This window comes from Pochonia chlamydosporia, chromosome 2 (genome assembly GCF_001653235.2).
Source record: "Pochonia chlamydosporia 170 chromosome 2, whole genome shotgun sequence".
Classification (NCBI taxonomy): Eukaryota; Fungi; Ascomycota; class Sordariomycetes; order Hypocreales; family Clavicipitaceae; genus Pochonia; species Pochonia chlamydosporia.
The window spans coordinates 5,807,552-5,833,092 of NC_035791.1; the positions used below are offsets into that span (position 1 = coordinate 5,807,552).

Genomic DNA, 25,541 nt, shown 5'->3' on the forward strand with positions numbered 1-25,541 from the left:
GCCCGCCTCAACAACTAACAACAGCCATTAACGTAGCTAGCAACTATAGTTCCAATCGTGTGAAACATCATCTGAATATTCTAGCTCACACTCTTCGTAAATCATAACTACATTTAACAGCAACTACGGCATAAAACTTGTGCCAACGTGGTCAAGAGCAACATGTAGGGTAGAGTCAACAGCCTCAGACCCCAAAACTGATGATCCTCCATCCGCTGTTGGTGGTGGATATTTTTCCGGCGCCAAACGTTTCCGCCTCTCAGGGAACTAGTTCCAACCGCAAAACCCTGGAGAAGTATCCGCCACTGAATATAGCGACCTATCAACGCAGTTTTGGCTGAACTAGCCTTCCCCAGAGTCCTTAACCGGCTTCAATAGTTGGAGTTGTGGAGTGTGGAGATTGTCGAGCGAGCTGTGAAGCGTGTTGCTGTCGACATCGGAGCTCATCCATGTTCATGACGAATCTTTCCATCTTTCATTGCTGCTTTGGATTGCGATAACATTGATGTTGCTCGCTTGTCGAATCTTCAACGATATAGCTTCGCGTGAGGCTTGGCCCAACCACCGAAATGGGATCTCGCTCTGTGAACTCTGTTCCACGATCACACTCTCCTCAGAGCCCTCAAAATGATCAAGAGGAGATGCCGGCTTGTCAGTCGTGCCGTAAGCGGAAGTTGAAATGCAACAGAGAGATACCCAGCTGTTCACAATGCGCCAGGCTGTGTGAGTCTCCATTGAAGAGACCATTCTTTCGTCTTTTACTTTATTATTTCTAACTTTCGCCTTTGCCAGCTTGCGACTGCATTTACGCTGGAAGAAAGCAGAAGCCGGGATTGAGAAGCGGCGCAATTGACGGGTTAAACAGGAGAATAGGTACAGCTCCCGTGCATGGCTTGTACAGCGAGCGGCGATATCTGTTATTGACTGTCTCGTAGAAACGCTAGAAAGACTACTACTTGAGACTCAAAGTAAATCTGCGACTCAGGCTCCGATGCCGATGCCAAATACAAACGATGTGCAAGGTTGTCTATACCACGCAGCCATGTTGATTGCGAACCAGATCAAGGACAGCGCTGGCAGTGGAAGCATGGGACATTCAGAAACTGTTCAAAATAATCTTCACTGTGGCAGATATCCTATTAGCAACGGCCATCAATACGGACAGCCACAGCTAGCCAACTCCCGGAAACGTAAGCATCAAGAAGACACCATGAGCACAATTCCGACCTGGGATCAATTGGATGATTGCGCATCCTTACTACCTACATACGGCGTACTGGAACATATAATCAACGCATATTTTTCGACCGTCCATCATTGGATGCCGTTCATTCACCAAAGGCGGTTTCGAGCGCGACTCCTAGAACCTGTTGAAGCGCAAAAAATGACAGTCTTGCTCCATGGCATGACCGTTGTCGCCTTCCGCCAAATTGATGCAACGGCTATTCCAATTGATGAAGTTGCTATTGAGGAGCAGATTCGTATTTCTAGGAATGTCGTCATGTTGAATGCCATGGACGGGCTGTCCATCGAAAACCTCCAGGCGTTAGCACTCGTTGCGTTTGACCGGGTAGGCTGCATCGGACTATAGTTTGAAATAAACCGCTAACAGTTGTAGATGGGCTCAGCAAACACCCCACGAGCATGGGCGATTGTCGGTTCACTCGTCAAAAGCGTGGAATACCTACAGCTAACGGTTGAGCCGGACGAGGTTTCTCGCCACTCCTTCATGCGCCCACTCGTGCTTTTACCTCTGGCGCAAAGTCCTGGAGAAGAGGAAGAGCGACGACGAGTATTTTGGAACATATTCCTTCTTGACAGATTTCTTTCAGTTACGTCCGGATGGAATCCTAGCATCACGGCACAAGACGCACATCGCAGGTTGCCTTCGAATGGGAAAACGTGGAATTCGAATGAGCGGGCCGCAACACCTTTCTTTGGTATCCTCGATAGATCAACTTCCAAGATTGGAAACTTGATGCCGTATGTTGGTCCTCACGGAACCCCGAGCACCGAGTCCAATGTGCAGGGCTTGAGTCCCGGCGCTGTCAGAACAGATGAGGCAGCCAATCTTGGAGCATTAGCGTTTCGGATCGAAGCTACAGAGTCGTTGAGTCAGGTTCTATCGTGTTTCCTACTACAGGAGTTTAACTTTCGCGATCGAGACCAGGTCAGTAAATGGCTGGCTCGGTTCAAGGAATTGGACTTGCGCTTGGTTCAGTAAGTTGTCTCGTCATGATAGCAGCTTTGCAAGGACTAATATCTGTGAGTTGGAAACTGTTCTTCCCGAAGCGATGGAGCGACTCCAATGTTTCTAGTGATCACCCTTCCATCGAGATGGATCCAAACCTCACGCTGGCGCATTTGACGCACAACACATCGATGATCTTATTGCATCAACACATCGCGTATCCGTCCCGCGATCTCACGAATCATGTCAAACTACCGACCGCATGTAGTGCAGAAACATGTCAACTGGCAGCTGCGGAAATTGCTTCCATCATTGGCAAGTTCCTATCGCATATTAGTTATCTGGTGCCTGCACAGTTTGCATTCTGTGCATTTATCGCCGCCAGGATCATGCTAGGTAAGGCAAAAAGTTATCCTCACAGGGGTTACTGGCTGACGATCACAGTTCACTGGAGACTCTACGATACTCAACTGCGAAACGAGTTCTCTGCTCTCATATCGTACCTTCGCGACATGTCGCAGCGTTGGCAAGGCGCACACGTCACAGAGAGGAGGCGACAAAACGTGCCGGATGAACTGGATATTGCAGCGAGATATGCCACAGAGCTAGAAGGACTTCACGAGAAGTGCCTCGCAGATCCTGGATTCTGCACACAGATACTGACACATCCCTTCACCACTGCCTGCAATGATGCGGACCCATTTGCCATTCGTCACCCAGATACTGGACTGTTTATCGGTAAGTAGCGGGACTTCTTTCCATTTTGCCATATACTACTCCTCTGCGAAATGTTGCCAGGGACTAGGCGACAACTGCTAATATTCACATCCAGGAAGAGCAATGGATAACCTTTCACCGTTTTCCAGCGACCAGCGCTCGCCTTCTGTCTCACTAAGACATGAAAGCAATGTTGCAAGTCGCCAGCAAAAGAGAATATCCGTCCGTGATGCTGACTACACTGCAGCCACCATGGTTGCCCAACACCCCATGCCAGAACCAGTAGCAGGCAATGGCGACGTTGTGGATGAGATGGCCCTTGGTCTGGACACTGAAAGTTTGGGTGATGAGTTGGCAGCGGTGTCACACACTCTTCTGGACCAGCAGTTTGCAGACATGGACAGGGTGTTTACTTTGAGCGGCACAGACTTTACGTTTGGGATTGGAAACTGGGACGCGGTGCCACTTAGTTGAGATTCAATTGGGATGTTCAATGCATCTGGGACTAAGCATCTAACTTCGACACGGATCTCGCATTGCTGGTACGGAAACCCTTTGACCATCAAGACCGGTCAAAAAGTGGCAGATATGCCTGTGGAAGACTCCCGGCAAGATCATTTCGTCTACATTTCCTGTTGAAAAGACAGATGCTACCACAAACCAACGTTGCACTTAGTCTCGTACTACCGTCTGCATGATTCTAATGCGACCGTAAATTAATAGCGAGGTTGCGATTCTCACCGTTGATGCAGAGCAAAACAACGAAGTTTTGTCCATCGATACACGACGGCGCCTTGCTCACTTCCCTAGGTTCCTCTAGATTGGCAGTCCGTGGTGACCAACAGCAGTTTATGTCCGAACGAATTGGTAATAGCCATCATTCCTCGAAAGCACCCTGCAAGACCGTGCTATCTTTGGTAACCTTAGCCCAGAGCAAAGTCTGTTTCCAAAGTCGAGCTTGTTTTTCCTCATCCCGGCTATCCGGTGAACTCTCGTCATCCTGAAGCAGGGTAAAAAAGCCTCGCTTCCCAGCATACTCCGGGCTCAGAGTCAAATCCACGACATCCGCGCCGGCTGGTGCCGCTGTTCGCAGAGTCGGACCCATTATGAGTCTCAAAATGGGGAGTAATGGCCTGTACACAAACGTCTGCATTTTGTGCAAGCTTGGCGGAGTGTTGGTGCGGAGAGCGCGTGAGTCGACCATGTTTCCGGGGTTCACAGCGATGGCAGTTACGTTCTTTAGGTTCGGGTCCTGTATTGATGAGTAACATGACAGTATCAATATGGAGTGTATCTCATTACTATACCTTCTCCAAATGCCGATTCAGCGCATAAATCCAAGTCGTGATGGCCAGCTTGGCCGTAGCATACCGCTGGTAGCCACGGCCCTGTTTGTCATCGTCCACAGCAGGATTGACCAGGTTTTCCAAGTCATCGATTGATGGTGGGTATTTCTCCATGGCATTCTTCCCAGGCCAATGCGAGTCGCTAGAAATGAGCACGATGCGACCGCCACGGGCGTCAAAACTCTCCAGCAGCCTCAAGACCAGCGCTGCGTGGGAAATATGAGAAACTTGAATGGTCTTGTCGTATCCATCTTCGGTGAACTCAGGGTCTCCGATCAGATTCCAGTAGTAGGCGTTACAGACGATGGCGGCAAGGCGGGGATATTTACGGCTTTGTATTCCTGCGATGATGTTGTCGGCAAAGTCATGCACACCGGAGAGGCTAGCTAGGTCGAGGGCCAGGACCGATGCCTTGGAGTTTGGGTGCTTGGAGATGGTGTCGCGTAAAGTCTTTGTATTAATATCGTCGTCGGAGGCGTCTCTGACGGTGAATATCACGGTATACTCGGGATATTTCTGGAGTAAATGATCGGCTGCCGGGATTCCCATGGAGCTGTTTCCGCCTGTGAAGATGATGAGGCCCGCCATGGCTGGGGATTTCGACGACCCGATCAGTGCTGGAGGTATAATGTAGGAAGAGAGAGTTTTACAAGCGAGTGAGTGGCGTTACTGTAAGTGTAGTAAATGATTAATGCTGCGTAATTGAACTCTATGCGCGTACCTGTAAGATCCGTGGGGTTATACGATTCTTGGCCGATCTCACATCGATTGTGTGTTGAAGCTTCATTCCGAGAACTATTGCCAGCCTCGACGTTCTGCAAATAGATAGAAACAGGCTGGACGTCCAGAATATGAGTAGATGCGGATACATGATCGGCATTGTCCAAGTATGGTATTGTCCCAGACCGCCAAGAAAGAGACAACTGCCGTTGCGCAACACGGGTATAAGGCAAATGCCGGACTAGGCACTGGCATGCCATTAAGACATAGAGGCTCTACCATACACTCTGTGTGGAGTAAACTCCACCGAACGGAGACCATGAACAGACTTTAGAACTACGCAGCTCAAAGTCCAAGCCATCCAAGTGGTAAAGTTAGTCAAATTTGTGTGAGCTAGAGAGAAATCCCAATGCCGAATCCATTTAATCTTTGCACTGTGATAAGCCATGTATGTGCCTGTCTCGAAATATGACAATGAGGACGAAGTCAAGACGCAGTGTCTCACAGAACCGCATTACTACCTGCATCACGGTTGCACATCCGTCGTTGCAACTCCCAGATACTCGTCCCCTTGCCCAAAATACATAAACCACTTGCCGTGAAACTGTACCAAACCTTCACTAAATATCACGTTGTCCACCTGCCCATCAATTTCATGAACACTAGTTGGCTGGAGGAGAGGGACCTCCAATCGTGCAATAGGAGGACCGTTTGGCCGATTGACTGGATCCATCAACATCTCTCCCGTGCTGTATTGACCAAACTTGAATCCTCCTAGACCCGTGCCAACACCGTTATATATCTTCAACCACTTCCCATCCCTAGTCTTAATTGGCGGAGCAGCAGATTCCATCAACGACTGTTCCCATATGTTGAGCCTTTGAGCAAACGGCTCTGGGAACGGCTCATAGTTCCAATGAATGAGATCAGTTGAGTTTGCGGTATATAGATACGTATCGCCGAATTGCATATAATACGTGCCGTTAATGGGCTCATTAATAATGGCTCCCGACTTGCTCCATTGACGCCTTGCCACATACGTTGCCTGAGGATTACCAGCCATGTATACCACGTCCGTAATGTTTGGCAGAATAGGTCCATGTTTCGCCCAAGTCACCAAATCAGTCGACGTTGCGATGCAAAGTCTTGCTGTCTGCCCGTCATATCCAGTGTACGTCATGTAGAATGTGCCATTCACACGAACGACCCGAGGATCCTCACAGCCACCCGGCTTCTCATACCACTCAGTCGGGGTCATGATTGGCTTATCGTGACGCGTGAAATGGTAGCCGTCATCAGACCAGGCAAGTCCAATGACCGAGGTCTTGGATTTGTTCTGGGCACGGTACAGCAACCATACTTTGTCGTCGATTACAATCGCGGAGGGATTGTACAGGTATGCGGACTCCCAGTTGTTGTCGGGGTTGGGGGACAGGATTGGATTGCCTTTGTATTCTTGAAAGCCGAGGAGGGGGAAGTATGGTGCTTTGTAGTTTTTGTCATTTTCAACCGACTTTTTGGTTATTTTCGGTACCTCTGAGGAGCTCGTGGCAGCACTGGCGACGCCTATGATGCACAGGGAGGCTAGAATATGGCGAATAAGTCTCATCGTTGGAGTATGTGATGGTGGTGAGCGTGATGTTGGCAGGCATGCCGTCAAACTGCTACTTTACCCAGATTTATCAAATTCTCAACTACAATAACCACGTCATTACCAGTACACTTCATGTCCTCATTTGCGCGCATGGAGAGATGGTTCGGGGTGAAGCAGCCCGACCTCATTTCGGGGTTTCGGCGATTCATGATACATATGAGGTGAACTAGAATTGCTCCAACGGCGCTAGTTATAAGTCGGAGTAACCCCGCCCTGATGATCAACAGGTCAAGCTGGGGATTTCTCCGTCTTCCAACGTGCTGACAGAATGAACTATGGCCAATTGGGGTTATATTCCAGGTGATCCAACGCCTCCCCCTCATGTATCACGGGCAATTTGAACTCTTCGGATTCTGTCAATGAAATGTGTACGTTTGGTGTTATTAAATCGGATACAGAGTTGATGATGTGCAACCATTCCTGCAACATCTTGTGAAGAAAGGAAAATATATTACCCCGGCAGGTCTTACCTCAAAGCGGTGACCATGCAAGAGCGAACCGTTGTTCGTCACTCTCAGTCCTTCAGTCCTGCCTCAATCCTGTCAAGCAACGCCATGTTCCAGATACTCCATGACATAGCCCAATTCCTGGTCGAAAGGTGTCTTACCATGTCTTTGAGTACAGCACCAATGTTCTTGTCATCTTTTTTGTACGAACCAGCAATACATCAATAGATATCAGACGTCGGCATAACACAGAATTTGATGAGATATTTGGGCCGCATTCACTCTCTCTCTTTGTATATTAGGTATACTGCACATCATCACCTTACTATCAAAGTGACTTGAGTGGTTTAATGTATCCAAACATATTGAGTGAAATCGTGTTACACTTGAGCCACCTAAGGTTGCACCTCTTGTGACCTGTGCTGCCGCTTTCGCTGGCCACACCTCAAATAAACCTAGATCCCACTTAGAGGATCAAGAGTTATATAGCTTAAGGAGAAATATGATTACGCTTGAATCTCTGCCTTCAACTTTAAGATAAGAGAATATTCTACCCCTACCCCAGGGCTTCTGAAAGATCTTCGAGTTTATTTGATGACGTTGCGAAAGATGGCGGACGATGAAATCCAGTTCTATTTTGTTTTTGAAAGTAGTATTCGCACCACATTTTTGTTTAATCTGAGTAGCATACTAACTATAGTTGTCAGATGCGAAGGAGGATCCCCCTTTCGAAACAAAAGAGGAAAAAGACATGACAGTCAAAGAATTTATGTCCTCGGTCAGGAACAAATACAGTGTTCCGGGCGTTTTGACCATGTACTATTTGGGGAAAAGCTCAATGACCAATACGCTGCGCTCGGCGATATTCTCTCCCCTAATGAGACCATATATATTCACACCGATCAGAATCGTTCTGTTGCCGGTGGTGGTGTTGCGAAAGGTGGTGAAGCGACTTCTCCCAATGGGATAGTCGCTATTTCCAGGGGAGGTTACGCCGAAGGCGGCTCGATTAAAGGTAACTCTATACGTGGCGGAAGAAGTATTGGAGGTGATGGAGAAGGCGAGGAATCAAAGGGTAGAGGTGCCTTTGGTGGTAATGCCTTCACTAATGACCCGAAGAAGACAACTCAAGCTGGCCGAGGGACTGCGGGCGATGCACTGCTGCCCCGACAAGGTTAACCGGCTAGTTGAGATGAGCTCTTAGTTTATATATTTTACCTGATATCGGCGAATACTAGCACTGTCGCAACGTTTCCGCCGTGGTATATGTGACTGAGACAACGTGATGGCTGAGCTCAAGCTCAACTCGCTCCTCTGCCTGGTCCGCCATCGATCGTACAAGCATTATGCCGACACATGGCTGCTGAGGAGTACAGGAAACATGGGACTACATTCACTCTACGCTTTTAAGTATCGCAACTACAATTAATTGCAGAGAAGGCCACTCAAAGGCTCTTCATCGTCCACCACTTTTGCACCCTCAGTGCCTCGTGTCAGCCTTTGCCCCATATCCCCAAGATTGCAAATCTGGCCGTAGTTCTTGCTCACTTCCATGTTCATATCACGTTCGAGTGATTTAGTCACAGTTGTTCTTTGTTGTAACGACGTCTCAGTCCGCCCAACTCCATTTGCTGTATATTGGCCTGTGAATGGTACCCAGCAGGACAAAGTAGTCAATGTATGTACCCCAACGATACATATTAGTTTATTTTCATTGCAACTAATCTCGGTCCATGGCGCCAGCCACTTCAGAGCAATTCAAGCGCTGACTCTCAACCGCACTTCTCACTTGAAGCAAGGTTCACAATTTGAGGCAAACTGAAAGTAAAAGACAAAAGAATGAATTAAGACTACTCTCAGGTCATAATAACCTATGGCGTAGCTAAAGAATGTTAAAACACTTTGGGCCGAAACACATGCCCTCCGCTTCTATTTACGTCTAAACGTCTCAAAAAAACACCTTTTCATCCCATTGCCACGGGTGAAAAAACTCTCCATGTCGCGCAAGGTTCGTGCATCATATACCCAGCCATTTTGAACAGATTCAATCCCCAACCCTTCATCTCACTACTGGCAAAAGTAGTTGGGTTTAAGGCGTCGTAACAGATGAGGCCGTCAAGTGAGCACTTAGTATCGGCCACCCTTTCGGTTCTTGTACTTGGCGTCCCACTCGTGCTCCCAGCAGTTGTCCTTCTGGATCTTCTTGCCCTGTTTTATGTGTCAGTTTGTAGTTCTATGAGTGAAGACTGTGTGCTTACCTTCTTGCACTTTCGGTCGGGGCAGCAGTAGAGACCCTTGTAGTTGGGGTAGTTGGTGACCAAGAGGTCGAGGTCAATCTCGAGATCGACATCGAGGTCAACCTTGAGGACACCAGGGATGTTGATGTTGAGGCAGATGTCAGCATCGATGTCAAGGGCAACGAGATCCTTGTCAACGGGGATCCAGTTGTTGCAGAACTGCTTCTTGCCGTGGTGACGACCATAGCCGTTGCGCTGGCGGTAGCGGTCAAGGTCGTGGCGGTTGCGGTGCTTGCCATGGCTGTTGTAGTTGTTCCAGTCGTGGTGGTCGTGGTCATTGCCGCGATACTTGTCGCAGCTGTTGCGGTCACCGCGAGTCTCAATGTCGGTGGCAGGGGCGGCGATGGCGGCAGTGGCCATGGCAAGGGCAACGTTGGCGAACTTCATTTTGAAGGAGGTTTTTGGGGATGAAAAGAGTGTGAGAGTTTGAGTGTTGAAAATGTGAGGTAAAGACCGTGGTAGTATTGAATACTGAGTTGTGTGATGAGGAGAGAAAGATGAGTTGAGGAGGGAGAGGAGCTTCTATTTGTACTTGGATCGTGAGCTGCTCGTCAACTTGACTCTCATGCTTTTTGGAGTCTTCGGCGTACTGCTTTGGTGATTGTCTTTGAGCTGATATTGTTCTGCAAGGGTTTTCCAAATTTCCCGTAGCCACCTCAACAATAGTTGTGATAATTTCGAGCCGACTGTCTAATCATCGTCAAGAAGTCAAGACAGGGCGTACAGCTAAGGCGCAATGCGGCGGCACCTTCGTCACATTCACATCAATATCATTGCTTCTTTGGGATGTGGCAGCTCAGCTTCAGCCTTGTGACTTTCCGGCGGCTATTACATTTTAGTCGGCACTTCCCGGACTTGACATGGGGTTGGTGATGGTCTGCTCTGCCGTCACCAGACTCACCGGGATGATTTCGCATCCATATGGTATATCGAGCCTGCAGAACACTCGTATTCCTTACATGTCTGTTTCTTGTCATATTTCTATCCTGACAGACAAAATTCATTGCTTTCACTATACACAAGTTAGCATCACCAATCTGCTTTCTCTATGCCACCATTGTAGACCTCAGTGGCTTTATGGTTAATATGCTTAAATCCGGCAATCATGCACACAAGTTGGTCATGTCTCACCCCGACTTTTTTCCCAATGGGCTAGAACGGCGCCAAAAGCAAAAGCTAGAAACTATTGCTCAATGTGGCTCAGGCACCGTGCATCCAAATGGCTTCACCTGCAACAAACACGAGGGCCTCTCGCCTCTAGGAATCAGCCCACGAAGCCACACAACAGGATCGTCGGCATCCGAACCCTACCCTACCTACCTGCAGTCAGCGTGGCCGAGCGCCTCCATCCTGTTCCAAAATTAGGTGGAGATTGCCCTGGAAATGCCATCACAGCCATTACAGCCATTTTGATCAATCCACATTTTGGGCGGCGCCTTACGCTCATATTACGACAGTGTATTGCTGAATCGGCTTGACTGCGACGTTTGCGACTACCGTTTAGGCACGCGCTCCATTGTAGCTGGAGAAGAGGCTCCGGGAAGATGTGCTTCCAGAGTTATTTTTAAACAAGCGAATGAGGCTTTTTGAATTACCACCCGCGCGAGAACTTGTTCTCCGGCAAAGTTGATGATTGTCGAGTGGCTTCAAATGTAGGCAACAAAGCCTCATTGACACTCTCCTGCATGACCCCTTAGGCGTAGAACCATTCTGCTTCATTCATCTACATTTCAGCTACGCAAGCCACAGAATACACACCGACTTTCTTCGTCGTTCCCCTTTTCTTGTGCATTTGTTTGTTGTGTCCACTCTCTTCTCGTCTCGTGAACAACCTAGGCAACAGTATCAGGTGGATTTTGTTAGGTGGGCGTTATTCAATAGCTCATCAAACACGGGTGCAATGGCTGGAGTGGGAGTTTGTCATGTTGCGGAAGACTGCATCATAGACGTGACAAGCCAAGGAGTGCTGATGTTGTTTGCAATTAGTATCTATTAGCAAGTTCAAAGCACGGTCAGAGAGGATGTTGTCGCTTTTGCTCATGTTAAAGTAATTGGATGCTCAATAGTATAACCCCAAGAACATCAAGTACTTTTCTGAAGCTGAGGTTGTCAGCGTGAAGTTGTTGGACGTGCTTGTTCGTCGAAGTCTTCGTTTTGCCTGAATATCTAAACTGTATAATGGCAGTTTTGGAATTTTCAAGGTAGTAATAATATTTGCTCATCAATACTCCACCCTAAACTATTGTTGTCGAAACTATTACGTATCAGTGTAGTCCGCTACCAAATGCATCGCTCTAATACTGGGAATATATGAATCTATTAGTGTATGGTGGTGCCGAACCACGCTTAGAAGCCATGGCCTGCGAGCTTGCAGTTAATCGATGCTACCCTGCAGAATGTGCTCTTTTTTGTTGTTGCTCTGAAGACGGTCCCTGAGATGAGCCTTAATCAATAATACTTACAAGTAGTAAGTAACTTTTATCCTTCCTGAAACATACTGCTGTTTATGCCCTTTTGAGCTGAGGCGGGAGCAAGGAAGGCATGTAGTTAACCTGTGTTGGGGTTACATCGTCGGCATGTCTCATGATCCGCTTTGTGTAACTCGATCACGGTATGACGTATCACCACATACACAAGGCAAGTTATAGACAGAGTATCTTGTTTTACAGCCTTTGCACTGGATCATCATCATGAATATAATCCATTTTGATTAAATTTTATTTACACTAAGTGAAACTTCAATGGATGGTTAGAGCCAACGTGAAAATGGACGCCCTTCCCACCAGCGTCGTTGATTCCCCCATCGTCCACGATGCCATGTCTGTATTATTTATTGCGAGGCATTGCTGTTGGCACATCCATCAGAAGCATGTGCATGTCGCCTCCACCAGCATCGGCTTGTTCCAACCTCATCATCAACTCCCTCACTGCCTTTCCACTTTGACCACCCAGAGCGCGACCATACACCAATCCAGCAAACAAGCGAAGCTGGCTGAGTAGTTGTATAGAAGTGTTCCACGGGATGTATTTTGTACACTGGAAGAACCTCACTGTTGACCATGTAGAAATGCAGGAGAAATTGAAGAGGCAACAAAATGGTGATAATCTACCCAAAGCTTTCCTGGTAGGACAAGTAACATTGAACTTGGAGGATCATTACGACCCAAGAGCTGCAACAATAGTCATACATGACGATATCTAACGGAAGTTGCGAAGCTGTTCTTCTTGGAAGGCGTCATCTTCCTCCTCTGCAACGTAAAGAAAGTGCAACTCAACAACATCATCGACGTCGAGGTACCTACAGAAGGACTACTCTGACGAATTCCCCAGCCTGCCCTTGTTCTGCCTTACGCTGAACCTCTCTGCCCCTTTTATCCAGATTGATCAATTGATTCCCTCCAGCAGCCCACAGAGACGGTGGCTTGCATAAATATCGAATGGCTTGCTGAGTTGCTTTTTCCCAATACGGCCCGTGCGTATGTCAACCCCTGATGCGAGTTGGCAAGGAAGTCTGCATTCAAAGGATCACTCGCGATTCGTTGTTCCTGCATAAAAGGCAATTGACACGTCAGTTTTGGCGTGTCGGCAATTCTGATGCCCGAACAATGATTCCCGATCGGGCACAATATTTACATTCAGACGCGACATTCAATCGCGTGGCAATCGCCGTGTTCATTTAGCCATCGATCGCCGAACCTCTATGGAGTAGATGAGACATACTGCTCTCCGAACTCATTGACAACCTTACTTTTTGTCTCACCTCCTTTTCCCCGAACCTGGTGTGTCTTGCATCACACATATCCCCGACGTTGCATTGACTTAACCGCGTCAACCACACTTTCTTCCAACGTCCTATACTCCAGCTCCAGCTCCTCTGTTGCCTCTGTATTGTCAAACTTGTAAACACCTCCCGATGGAAAACCACCAGCATCTCCATCACAAGGAGGCAACACGCCCAAGTACTCCGGAAGCCTTTTTCCAATGATCTCGCAGATCTCCTTATTTGTAAAATATCCCGCAGTGAGTAAGTACCTCTTATTCGCAGGCGCATCAAGTTGCAGCTCCATTGCTTTGACATGCGCCAACGCCAGATCCCTCACGTCGATCCATAAATAAAACGAGACTCCTGTGTCTGGCATCTTGGACCTGCAAGAGCCATTGACGAAGCTGTATATACGCTGACTGGATGTATTCAGGGCATTGGCACTTTCCAATGGCTGAATGACTGAACCGAAGGCTAATGTTGGACAGATGGACACAAACGAGAAGGATGGTTTGTGTTTCGTCATGAAATCGACCGCAGCGCGCTCGGCAAAGAGCTTGCTGGCGCGATATCCGTTCAATGTGTTTTTAAAGGCATCTTCCTTGGTGAGTGGATTCCAGTCAGAAGTGGTATATGTGTGCTCCGGGATAGTATTCGACTTGTAGCTGTCCAGGATGGCGGCGAATGACGAGGTAAATACAACTGTTTTGACCGACGGCGCGTGAGCATGGATAGCCGCTAGGAGCGACTGAGTTCCAGTAACAGATGGGCCAAATAGCTCTTTGTCGATGTCTGTGATGGAATATTTGAAAGGCGATGCGACATGCAACACTGCGTCAAATGGTCTATTCGTCTTGAGGCAGTCATCAAAAGCCCCAGGCTTGGTAAAGTCAGGAATGACATGTGCCGTCAAATTGCATACACTCTGACCGCTGTACCGCGCGAGAACTTGCTTAGCCCTGTCTTTACTGCGAACTGTAAATGTCACTGAATATTGTCTTTGGACCAGGATGTCGAGAATATGGCTGGCAATGAAGCCATTGCCGCCCGTTAGAAGAACATTAACCATTGCAGTCTCAAGTTGGAGTTTGTCGCTTGGCTATTCAACACATGTTGGAATTTCTGGAACCAAGCCATTATTTATGCTTGCTTTGCTCCACGATAAGTCGAGTCATAACGGTCGAGCCATAACGCTGCTAGCCGCAATTCAAGCAATCGTGAATCGGTAGCTGTATTTTAGGGCTGAACAAGCACAATTGCATTTCGTAATTCGTGTTGCTTTCGAAGTGGCCAACAGGATGGCCAAGTTGGACCCATTCACTACCTCTTTGAGCCAGCATAACGGAAGGAATCAGCCCGGCAGCGTCCTCGGTCAGTGGACACAAACAAGCCATACGGAATGCCTTCAAGCTTATTATTGAAAGACTTGTCACCTTCGTCCAGGGCCGAGACGCCACACACGCGTGCCTTTGGACGCGCCTCGTGCAACGTGTATTCCGAATCCACCGAGTCACCCTTCTCAGTGGTATCAGAGTTGTGAACAAGCTATACTGGTGATGCGTTCCAAGAGTGCGAAATATGATCCGGGTGAGACATTGCAGAGCCTGGGACAAGTAATATCCCGTTGCATCTTCCGCTGCTGCTTGTTTCGTAGACGACTGAACTCTGTCAACATGGCCTCGGAAGCCATCCGACTGACGGCTCTAGCCACATGTAACGAGGGAACAGTATTCCACTCGTCTGAAAATACCTTGATTCTACGTGATGTTCGAACTTGTGATGAAATAGAGAGTTCTCCCGCATGCGCAATAAATGATAAGAGCTGGTAGGAGCGAATAATAGGTTGGGATTCCACCAAATTTCCACATGCCATTGCCGCGACTACAAGACCAATCTCACTATGTCGCGTACTATTTGGCGATTGGTAATGGTAATTTCTCCACTAGCTCAAGAATTTGCAAACTCGGGCTCCGTGAGCGTTTGTTTTGCTAGTCGCATAAATGGTCACTACATTGTGTTGCAGTCCGGATCAAGTTCTCATGGATCTTGCTCAAGCGGCTAGTCTAGTCGCCTGGCTACAAAACCTCCCGTACTAGGGAGATATATATTCCCGAGCGAGGTTACGAACACAGTGGCTGTACCGTAGCTCCCAGTAGCAAAATCTGTCACTAGCTCCTAAAATATTCAGGGATGATGGCTCTCACGCATGCACACCATGTTGCATGTCGACGTCGTTCCGGCTTTTGCTTGCAGATCTCAAGCTCATTTGCAGTATGTCCCACTGCCTTGATTGTGGAGTATTGTTCTATTAGTCGGTTTTGATCCTTTTATGCAAGTCAAAGGATCGTAGTTCATTGATACTAGCCCGTAAATACATAATACCGACTGCCATTGGTGGTAGTTGGGACAGTTCTACTAGCACCGTGGAAACGACAGTTTCCCAAATACCGTAGACTATAATGATACGAATTTTGCACCAAGAACGTTTACCAAATGCGTTTTATATCTGCCAAAACCAGCTTGCTTCGCCAACCCACGCAGCATCTGGACAATAGCCACGTCAACTCATGGATCGACCTTCGAAGATGATACAAAGGCTCTCGGGCCGGCAATCTGATAAAATTAGAGCTCCCATGAGCTGCAAGTCTTGTAGACAGAAGAAAGTAAGTTAGAAACGTACGGCTCAGTCCATTGTTGACATACATACTAACCCAGGTGAAGATAAAATGCACAAGAGCTCGGCCAACGTGTGATTCTTGTATCGTTCATCAATGCTCTTGCATCTATGGTTAGCGCATGAATTGCTGGCTTAGAGGCGTATTCAGCATTCACTAACACATTCACATAGATGCTGTGCCCAAGAAAAGAGGGCCAAAATCAGGCACAATAAAAGTACTGCTGAACCGCATTAAATGCCTAGAGTCAGAGCTGCACCGCTCGCAATCCAACGATACTTCAGTCGCCGCTAGAAGTGTTACCGACGGTTATAGCTACGTCAACGTATCTCCAGCATTTAGTGAAGCGACTCCATACACCGGGGAACGGGAGGCGTGGACTCGAACGGGAGCAGAGCATTCTGCTGTCTCCCTTGGCTGGAATGGCGTTTATTCATGTCAGCATACGGCTTACGACAACGTAAGAGAGATGGATTGGGGCACAACGAACGTCTGGGCGGGAAATCTTCTACTGGGCTCGCATTACACAAATTGTAAGGCTGATATGTCTTGGGTGTTTGGCTCCAAGGTTATGCCTTCATGAGGCGATTGGCGTCAAGTAAAGGCTAGAAACCCAGCTGAGTGACAATTTCCGGAATCAGTGATTGGCAGTAGGCTTTAGCATAATTTATCTTGGTCCAAGGCTCACTTTATGACAAGCGGGTTCTGCTTGTTGGTGGGCAAATCCTTGAAGCAATTCTCCCATAACCTACCACCTCGGATAATGTGACGCAAAAGATTTTCCGTGACGCTTGCTCCATCTCACTGTATACTTGAGTCGTATTCGGAGACTTCATTCTCACTAAGCACCAGCAGGGGGTCGAGTCAGACTTTAGGCCGCCGCCAAATTCTGTATCTCTATATATACCGGTCCAGCTTGTCAATTCCATCTTAAAACCGAAATGCAAAAATGGAAGAAGTGACGCTTTACGACAATCCAAGCCGATTCGGCGCCGGAACCTGTTGGTCTCCCAATGTTTGGAAGAGTACGTTCATTTTGTCTCCTGGCTTCACCAAAGCCTGACAATGTTTCTAGCTCGACTCCTTCTCAACTTCAAGGGCATCAATTACAAAACGGAGTGGCTCCACGGTGCAGAAATTGAACCGACACTCTCATCCTTGTAAGTGATTCAAAATGCAGCTAATTTCTCCATGCTTACTTCTGAGTAGCGGCATCCCGCCTCATGAGCCAGGAACTCAACTCGCCAATTACACTGTACCAGCCGTTCGGCTTCCCAATGGCACGTACATCATGGAATCCCTTCTCATTGCCCAAGCAATCGAAGCCATGTATCCAGAACCCAAAGCGCATCTCGATGCGCCAATTTTGGCAGAGGTTATGGACACCTTACGGTGGACTCTCCGTCATTTAGTTCCTGTTCTGGTACCCAGGATGCCTCGGGAGTGTCTTTCCGGCCCATCTATAACGTATCACATTGAAGCGAGGAAAAAGACCTTTGGGATGACTTTGGAGGAACTCGAGGAGAAAATGGGCGGTGAGGCCGCCTGGAAAAGGGCGATGCCGGGTTTAGCAAAGCTCGCTGGGATACTAAACCTGTCAAGCCTGGGTCCGTTTTGCCTGGGTCAAACACCGTCGTATGCTGACTTTTTGATTGTTGGATTCTTAGAGTGGTGTAGATGCTTGGGTGGTGATATCTTTCCACGCTTGATTGGGCTTGAACCAGCGTTTCAAAATGTCTATGATGCGTGTAAGCCGTGGTTGGAAAAGAACGACTGAGATGACTGCATTGAACTGCATCTTATACAGGATACGGAAGGAATTTAAGCGGAATTAGGAATTTCTAAAGGTTCTCTTTGTAATTCTATTGATATCCGCACTATACCAGCCGCAAAACCTGCCCCTGCACACCAAGTTCACTCAATGAATCGATTCCAACACGCAGTTTTGGCTGCACCATTCTCGAATTCTGTGCCACTTTCAAAGATTCTCTGTACTCGTGTAGTTTGTCTTCCGAAAACACGGCCAAAATACGAGGGTCAGCTAGGTCCAGAAGTCCCGACTCGCTGTCTCTAAACTTTCTTTGGACGGTCCGCACTTCCGAAACAGTTTCAACACCCGGAGGCAGTGGTCCTAACAATGCTTCGCCGTCCATGAATCCATGGACATAACAAGGCCCTACTATTCGATATTGCGCAGTAGATGACCCCGATGTGGTCTGTATCCGTCGCAGAACGAAGGGAATTTCGCTACCAATGAGCACCGCAACCACGTCCCCTTGAGTTGTCCATGAGGGCACCATGGATAGATAACCCTTTTCAGTGCGACAAAGTCCATAGTTCATTGCAGATGCGCTCCAGATCGAATCCCGGAGCTTATTGAACTCTCCATCGTCGATAGACCGAGCAGTTTCCTCGGCGTGTTTTGCGTGTGACACGAGGCATCCGTACACCAACAACTCAATCATTTGTTTTGCCATCTCGCGCTTTGGATAGATGTCCGAGGGAGGGTGTTCCGTTTCGGAGACGTTTCTGAATGTCAACAGGTCGAGTATAGCACTCAAGTATGTTCCGCCTCCCGAACATTCATCACGAAGATTCCCATTTCCCATAAATCCGGGTATTATAGTTTCCCAACATTCAGATGCCAGTCTTTTTTCGGTAGACTGAGGTACCTGTGAGAACGGCGGAAATGTCTTATCAACGGAGTCAATCACCACAGCTGGTACTTCAATAGCATCATGTCCTACGGCTCCCACATCTGCATAAAAATGACTGCTGGCTAAGAATTGACGACCGTTATCATTGAAGCCCAAGTGCGGAGGGTCTTCATTCATCCAGTCTGGGATCCAAGACGGGTGCCCAGGGGTGCCCGTTCCAACACAATGTCGCAGAATGTCAAGGGACCTGGAATGCTTGATATGCGATAATACCACGTCCCGATAGACGTCAACGGCTGGCTTTGTGTAGTCCGGTGTGATAACTAGTGGTGCATCCGGCGCGGCCATCATGCTGCAAACTGCATATATGCGATCTCGCGAGTCCGTACATTTCGTGTATCGCAAATCTCTAACCAAGCTAGCCCACGAGTAAACTCTTGTCTGGCAAAGGCTTTGGACGAGCGACAGACGAAATCTGGCTTTGTTCGAGATTGGTATTGTCCGTGGGCCAAGTTTTCCCACCATGAGCTTCATCTGAAAGCAAGTCATGGCATTGCGGAGATTCCACCATGACATGGTGTTATTGCCACATATAAGTTGTGCCGCACCAGTGCTCCCAGGTGAGAGCCTTTTGAGAATGTCGGTGTCAGGTTGATGCATGTGGTCAGCTTGAGCATCAACTGGGTTTGCCAGCGTCACGTCGAAGAAGGCGACATTTGCAGGATTGATTTCCTGCCGAATCCACACTCTTTCAAACCATGGCCGAGTAAAAAATGAGTGCAAGCCTTGCCACAACCTCTCTGAAAGGTCAAGTTGTTGTGTGAAGCTTGCCAGCATCCGCGAATAGTCGTCTGTGTTTCGTGGTAACAACACCCATCGAACGTCTTTTGTCCATGCAGTCTGCACCGCTGATCCAATTCCATCGAGTTGTTTCATCGTGAACTCGCTATCGTCAGCCTCTAGTCCGAGCCAAATTTGAACAGTTGTCGCTTGCTGGTAGATGCGGTGCATATACGCTACTTGATGACCACGTTCGGCGAGGTCTTCCTGGTTTATACAAATTGCATCGACCCAAAGAACTCGTTCTTCGGCTGGATACCGCAGGTATCGGAGGGCCGACGACAGATTCGTTGTGATACGAAGCTCTTTGGCCCCGTTGACAGTGATTGTCTCTGGCTTGTCAACGACCGAACCCCATACATAGGACAAGGCTTCATAGCTGCAAGATCCATCTAGTCTCTCCTGCCGAATGGTAATGGATATTTCATCCAACGGCGATCCTGGATGAAGAACCATCACCCGCATCCAAGGCTCGTCGCGGGGAAGCTCCGCATATTGGTACCGTGTTTTCCGTTGTGACATGAAAGTGATGATGTAAGAGGTTGAGGTGCACGGGATTGACTTTGGCGTAGGATCAAGCGGGAATTCAACTTGTTTTACTTCTGTAATTGAAACTCAGGTTGCCTCGTAAGTCGCTCGACAATTGCCACATGCTAGTAGAAACTTGGTGTTCTGTCATCGATGTAAGCACCAGCGTCAGGAGGGCGGGGCGATGAGATGACACAGCCTCACCTGGTGTTTAAAACTAACTGAAATGGACAAACCCGCAACCTAGATAATATCGCAAAATGTATAAACATGTTTATGCTCTCCAACTCTCTCGATATGGGAACTCCAATTGGGCGATGTGTGAAATCCTCAACAAGCTTTGTCATGGCACCTTTGGCAACCAAGTTGACCGGTTGATGCAGGTATTATTGGAGGAGAAACCAAGAGAAAAAAGTGATTCATGAATTAGTTTGGGCTGATGCATGCGTCGCTGCAACCGGATGTGACTCAAACGCAGTGGTGCCAGTGTCGTATAGACAGTTGAAGCTCAACCAGTTGTCGAATTAATGCTGTTTGCATCGTGACTACCATTCATGGAACCACAAAGCTATTTGGTATACACACCGGTGTGTTATGGACTGATATCCTGTAACGCCAAACAGTGCGCTCATGGCGACGGGCTGCTGCGGTGGAAAAGCAACAAAACAAACCCTTCATCTTGCCAATGTTTAATTGATACGACCACCTGTTTCTCAATGGTTCTTCATAATGAAGCCTCCTGTTGCGTTTGGCCAAGTTGTGTCCATCTGCTTTCGTCTATTTTCGGATCCGAGTGTGCCGACACAATGGCGTCACCTAACCGTCACAAAATCGACTATTCAAAGCCGCTGCAGGCGCTCTCACTGTTATCTACTCCGGAACATGCTTCGACCGAAACCTACTGCAAGTACGTAGATAGGCTCAAACTTTTGACCTAGACTCAATGTATCGACCGCCCGTCAGCAAAGCTTCCCCGCACCTCCGAAGCCACAACGTTCAATATAAACGCTCGCCCAAGGCTAGAATAAATATTTCTTGATTCATAGCTGGCCATGTATCTAAATGGTTCTCACTAATTCTTCTCGATATTCATGTTAACTGTACTGCGGCAATTCCATCCCAAGACATTACCATTGTCAGCGCCATCACGGCCGATCGCCCACCATCAAAAGCACCACAACCACCTCTCAAGACATCTCATCATGTCTACGCACTATGATGCTGTTGTCATTGGCTCCGGCCAAGGCGGAACGCCTCTAAGCATGGCATTTGCCCAAGCTAAAAAGAAGACGGCGTTGATCGAGAGTACCCATCTCGGAGGATGCTGTGTAAATGAGGGTTGCACCCCGACCAAGACGATGATTGCGTCCGGCAGAGTAGCTTATTTGACCAGGCGCGGACCGGATTACGGAGTACTGAACCCCAAGCCTGAAGATGTGCGTGTCAACATGGAGAAAGTGAGGCAGCGTAAGAGAGACATTGTCGATACTTTCCGCTCTGGCAGTGAACGCAGAGTGCGCGGTGCCGGTGTAGATGTCATCATGGGCTCAGCCAGTTTCGAATACAATGCCACCTTGAAAGTCAAGTGCAATGATGGCGCAGAGAAAACAATCACCGCTGATCAGATCTTTATTTGTGCGGGAGAGCGTCCAGCGTCCCCCAGGATTGATGGTTTCAACGCTAAAAGTTTCCCTCCCGGGGTTGTTCTCGACTCGACTTCTGTTCAGGAACTCGGTATTATTCCGTCTCATCTGATTGTCGTTGGTGGAGGTTATATTGGCCTTGAGTTTGGTCAGCTCTTCCGTCGACTCGGTGCCGAGGTGACCATCATTCAGCGCAATGGTCAGCTACTTCCACGAGAAGACGCTGAAGTGGCCGAAGCTATGCTCAAGATTCTTGAAGAGGATGGCATCAAGGTGTTGCTCAAAACATCTCCTTCTTCTGTCCTTTACACGGGTGACAAGGACCCTGGCAAAGCCGTCTCCGTCTCTACATCAGGACCAAGCGGAACATCGGAACTCAAAGGCTCGCACATTCTCTTTGCTGCTGGTCGTACCCCTAATACAGATACACTGAATCTAGAGGCAGCCGGTATAAAGACCACCAGTCGCGGCCATATCGTAGTCGACCAGAAGCTGCAAAGCTCTAACCCTCGAGTATGGGCTCTTGGCGACATTAAAGGCCCTCCTGCATTCACCCACGTCTCATATGACGACTTTCGCATCCTACGTGCGAATTTGCTCGAGAAGGACTCTCATCCTACGGCTCTCACAACTGTAGACCGCATCTTACCTTATGTCGTCTATACGGATCCGCAACTTGCTCACGTTGGACTACATGAACATGAGGCGAGGGCCAAGTTTCCCAATGCCGAGATACAAGTGGCAACCATGCCAATGACATACGTGGCGCGGGCTTTGGAAACAGACGAAACGCGTGGAATGATGAAAGCTGTTATAGATGCTGATACGCAGAAGATTCTTGGATTCACTTGTTTGGGCCTGGAGGGTGGCGAGATTATGAGTGTGGTGCAAATGGCTATGATTGCGGGAAGTAAGTGGACGGCATTGCGTGACGCCGTCTGGGCACACCCGTCACTTGCGGAGAGTTTGAACAATATTTGGGGGATGCTGAAATAAGCCGTGTCATGTTTTCTCTTGGACTTTACGTCCCGATTGTGCTGTTCTAATTTTGCTGCTTACATCCGAGCTCATCGTTCATGGATTCTAGCCCGTCAACTACCTCCAACCGAAATTTATGAAAAAGTTAGTAATTAATTAAATGAAATCGTTTGGCTTGTCTTTGGCACATTCCTTCACGTAATGATGCGATGTGAAGGAGTGATAAACTGTGGTAACCTTCAACATCATCAAGTGACAATGCCATGCGCGAAGCCATCCCTTTGATCTTGGCATCATCCCGAGGATATCAAGTCCGGGGCAATTGTACATGCTCACAATACTACCCAGGACCTTGCTAAAAGTAGACAGAAATTGTGTTGGCGATCAACTATTTTCTTGAACCATGAACATATCGGCTATTGCAACGGTAGTCTATAAAACCGGCGGCGACACTGCGGCCAAAAACACGTGTCAAGGTCGGAGGAAGAGTTCTCGGCTTTTGAAACATAAGAAGCTGGGGATATACTTTTCGGATATGTAACCTTACATTGGAAATGTGTATGAACCTTATGCTCAACCGGAGCTCAAATCTGCCTGCCGAGCATCTGGGTGGGAGTGTGATCAACTACCCCAGCTGTGGCGTGACACGGATTCATGTGAATGAACCTGCAAACCTGCCTCGATGCCATATTCGTTATGCTAACCCGGCAATTGGATAGACCAGTTCTGTAGACATTCCGCAGAGTGTGGGGGACAGGCCATAGATGCCGTCTGGGGAAGAAGATGCTACCACGATACGACCTGGGGTATCAAATAGTCCATATTTCCGCCCCAGGTTTTCAGCCAAGTTGCCCTTCCGTTGCCCTTCTAGAGTTATTAGATTGTCGGAGAAGACAGCCAGGATTACTGTCCCCTACCACCTTGGACGGTGCTTTATATCGCCGCCTATGCTAGTCCTGGTCAAATTAGCGTGGCCCATGAGTGTTACTGCGTCACATCGCCGGATCCAACCAGGAATTACGGCCAACCATTGTCTGAATCCAATCGCAATACACCTTGTTTTGTATTACCAGTGGCAGACTACACCCGAAACTGAAGGGAATGCCGTCATGGCTTAACCACGAACGGCGAATATGCAGAAGTTGGTGACAGTCATCACGAAAGATTGACCGAGTTATTCAGTCGAGTTCAAGTATTTAACATCTTGACATTCCGCATCGAAACGATCAAAATTGTTCGACATTCTCGCAACTCCAAGCCAAGATACGACAACTCATCTTATCATGAAGTTTGTGAACATTCTTATTTCGGCCGTGTGCGCCATCGCTTCGGCACCTGCCGTAATGGCAGCAAACTCTTTTGCCGGGTCCAATCTTTATTATGCTGCTGGATTGACTCCTGACCAGCAGACCACCCTGTTCACGGGTCTGAAGAGTGCTGGTGTCAAAGTTCTCCGTGTTTGGCTCGACGGTGCGTACTGCAATAGACCTCTTCATATTTCCCTAATTGACTAACATTTACTTCAGGCCAATCTGGAAAACCCAAGAATACTCCCATCAACCCGTTCAATGGTTTGGAGGGAGGTAGCCCGGGAAGCTGGGATGACACCGTTCTTAAACGCCTTGACGACTTCATGGCCAACGCGCATACATACGGAATCAAGCTTCTCATCTCCATCCACAGCTACAATGCTCTTTCTGCCAATGCCGACTTCTACGGTAAGTGGTACGGTACGGGAGACTTTTACACCAACGGCGATGCGATCAATTACTTCAAGAACCGCATTGCACATGTCTTGGCCCACGTGAATCCTCACAATGGCAAGCCCTGGAGCCAGAGCTCCGAGTATATCTTTGCATTTGAGGCACAGAATGAGGCCATGCACGATCAGGTAAGTCTCGTACGAGACGACTTCTCAGCCTTGACCAGCTGATCACCCAGTCTGCTAACCATTTACCAGGCGAACCCGTCAGCTCTTCAATCTTGGCAATGCACAATGGCTCAAGCTATCAAGGACAACTTAAAGGGTAACAAAGATATCCTCGTTACTACCGGTGGTGGTGCCTGGCTCGCCAACTCTCTTCTCGACGGATACTTCAAGTGCGCACCACTCGATGTTTTGGCCATCCATGCATACGGAACAGGCGACTTTTCTACCTCGTCACTGAAGCCATACGTTCAGAAGGCGCAATCTGCTGGCAAGAAGCTCATCATGCAGGAATGGGGTGCGTGTTACACCACTGCCTCCAACAACAACTGCAATGGAGGAAGTCCCTTGGCCACTGGTACCCGTGACAACAACATTAAGAACTGGGCTGGTAGCATTACCGCCGCCGGAATTCCGTGGATGTACTGGCAGATCTTGCCTAATGAGGATCCTCATCAGGATTGGGACTACGAAGTCGGTATTAACGGGAAGAATTGGGAGGCTTTGAAGGCGGCCGGCCTGGCTGCTGGACAAGCTTCTGCTGCTTTTGACTTTTCTCATTACCTTCTTTAGGGATGGTTAAAGTTCACATGTACATATGAGTATAGAGGACGCAAGGCGTTATCGTCACATATTATAGCACCGGAATTTATAACGCCTTGTACTGCGGCTTTTAGTTATACTAACCTAGGTGCAAAAGTATTAGTTTTCGTATGGTTCCACGCCTTTACGTGGGAAATCAAGAGTCTCTCGTTGCCCGATTCACAGGGGATCTTCTGCCCGATCGTTGCTCAGTTATCCAAACAAATCGTATTGTGTGACAGATGCCGTTCCACTCCAGGTGTTCCTCGACGAGGAGGGAATTACAGATTCCGACACGAGAACGTCCACGCCGAATACCAATGGTTCAAGGAACCGCGGAGGGGCAATCATGGTGCAAAGGAGCATCTGACATTGAGCACTTATGGTAGACGCTTGGGTCTCAGTTTGACATTGTGTGCTGTGCTGGTGGGAGCAAGCTTGCAAAAACGTAACGGCATGGCTCTCCCACTGCCATTTAGCCACTTGTAAGTGAAGTTGGAAGTTCTATCCTACGGGTGACCCCTTCGAACGTGCCTTGCCATTCAATCTTGCCCCCGTCCTAGGGATATCATCTAGG

General features: G+C 48.2%; 10 protein-coding genes across 10 annotated transcripts; 5 read left to right on the forward strand and 5 right to left on the reverse strand.

The window, feature by feature from the left end:
- Positions 1–1,042: 1,042 nt before the first annotated feature.
- Positions 1,043–3,382, forward strand: VFPPC_03802 (fungal specific transcription factor; the record flags this gene model as incomplete). Its single annotated transcript, XM_018283258.1, has 5 exons — positions 1,043–1,570; positions 1,619–2,220; positions 2,271–2,587; positions 2,636–2,929; positions 3,024–3,382. The coding sequence occupies 5 exons, from the start codon at positions 1,043–1,045 to the stop codon at positions 3,380–3,382; spliced, it is 2,100 nt and encodes a 699-aa protein (XP_018137565.1).
- Positions 3,383–3,785: 403 nt separating this feature from the next.
- Positions 3,786–4,842, reverse strand: VFPPC_03803 (short-chain dehydrogenase; the record flags this gene model as incomplete). Its single annotated transcript, XM_018283259.1, has 2 exons — positions 3,786–4,160; positions 4,216–4,842. The coding sequence occupies 2 exons, from the start codon at positions 4,840–4,842 to the stop codon at positions 3,786–3,788; spliced, it is 1,002 nt and encodes a 333-aa protein (XP_018137566.1).
- A 658-nt stretch (positions 4,843–5,500) lies between these two features.
- Positions 5,501–6,583, reverse strand: VFPPC_03804 (glycosyl hydrolase; the record flags this gene model as incomplete). The annotated part of the gene is made up of 1 exon (XM_018283260.1): positions 5,501–6,583. One exon carries the CDS (start codon positions 6,581–6,583, stop codon positions 5,501–5,503), a length of 1,083 nt encoding a protein of 360 aa, XP_018137567.1.
- Positions 6,584–7,683: 1,100 nt separating this feature from the next.
- Positions 7,684–8,253, forward strand: VFPPC_03805 (hypothetical protein; the record flags this gene model as incomplete). The annotated part of the gene is made up of 3 exons (XM_018283261.1): positions 7,684–7,723; positions 7,782–7,852; positions 7,909–8,253. The coding sequence occupies 3 exons, from the start codon at positions 7,684–7,686 to the stop codon at positions 8,251–8,253; spliced, it is 456 nt and encodes a 151-aa protein (XP_018137568.1).
- Positions 8,254–9,201: 948 nt separating this feature from the next.
- Positions 9,202–9,758, reverse strand: VFPPC_03806 (hypothetical protein; the record flags this gene model as incomplete). The annotated part of the gene is made up of 2 exons (XM_018283262.1): positions 9,202–9,282; positions 9,333–9,758. The coding sequence occupies 2 exons, from the start codon at positions 9,756–9,758 to the stop codon at positions 9,202–9,204; spliced, it is 507 nt and encodes a 168-aa protein (XP_018137569.1).
- A 3,404-nt stretch (positions 9,759–13,162) lies between these two features.
- On the reverse strand, positions 13,163–14,203 carry VFPPC_13525 (NADPH-dependent methylglyoxal reductase GRE2; the record flags this gene model as incomplete). The annotated part of the gene is made up of 1 exon (XM_018291300.1): positions 13,163–14,203. The coding sequence occupies one exon, from the start codon at positions 14,201–14,203 to the stop codon at positions 13,163–13,165; it is 1,041 nt and encodes a 346-aa protein (XP_018137570.1).
- A 2,555-nt stretch (positions 14,204–16,758) lies between these two features.
- On the forward strand, positions 16,759–17,486 carry VFPPC_13526 (glutathione s-transferase protein; the record flags this gene model as incomplete). The annotated part of the gene is made up of 4 exons (XM_022428882.1): positions 16,759–16,834; positions 16,885–16,969; positions 17,019–17,416; positions 17,479–17,486. 4 exons carry the CDS (start codon positions 16,759–16,761, stop codon positions 17,484–17,486), a joined length of 567 nt encoding a protein of 188 aa, XP_022284031.1.
- A 200-nt stretch (positions 17,487–17,686) lies between these two features.
- On the reverse strand, positions 17,687–19,828 carry VFPPC_13527 (heterokaryon incompatibility; the record flags this gene model as incomplete). The annotated part of the gene is made up of 1 exon (XM_018291302.1): positions 17,687–19,828. The coding sequence occupies one exon, from the start codon at positions 19,826–19,828 to the stop codon at positions 17,687–17,689; it is 2,142 nt and encodes a 713-aa protein (XP_018137572.1).
- Positions 19,829–21,036: 1,208 nt separating this feature from the next.
- Positions 21,037–22,473, forward strand: VFPPC_03809 (Pyruvate/2-oxoglutarate dehydrogenase; the record flags this gene model as incomplete). The annotated part of the gene is made up of 1 exon (XM_018283263.1): positions 21,037–22,473. One exon carries the CDS (start codon positions 21,037–21,039, stop codon positions 22,471–22,473), a length of 1,437 nt encoding a protein of 478 aa, XP_018137573.1.
- Positions 22,474–23,738: 1,265 nt separating this feature from the next.
- VFPPC_13528 (glycoside hydrolase family 5 protein) lies at positions 23,739–24,955 on the forward strand (the record flags this gene model as incomplete). Its single annotated transcript, XM_018291303.1, has 3 exons — positions 23,739–23,925; positions 23,982–24,346; positions 24,416–24,955. The coding sequence occupies 3 exons, from the start codon at positions 23,739–23,741 to the stop codon at positions 24,953–24,955; spliced, it is 1,092 nt and encodes a 363-aa protein (XP_018137574.1).
- Between the last annotated feature and the right edge of the window lie 586 nt (positions 24,956–25,541).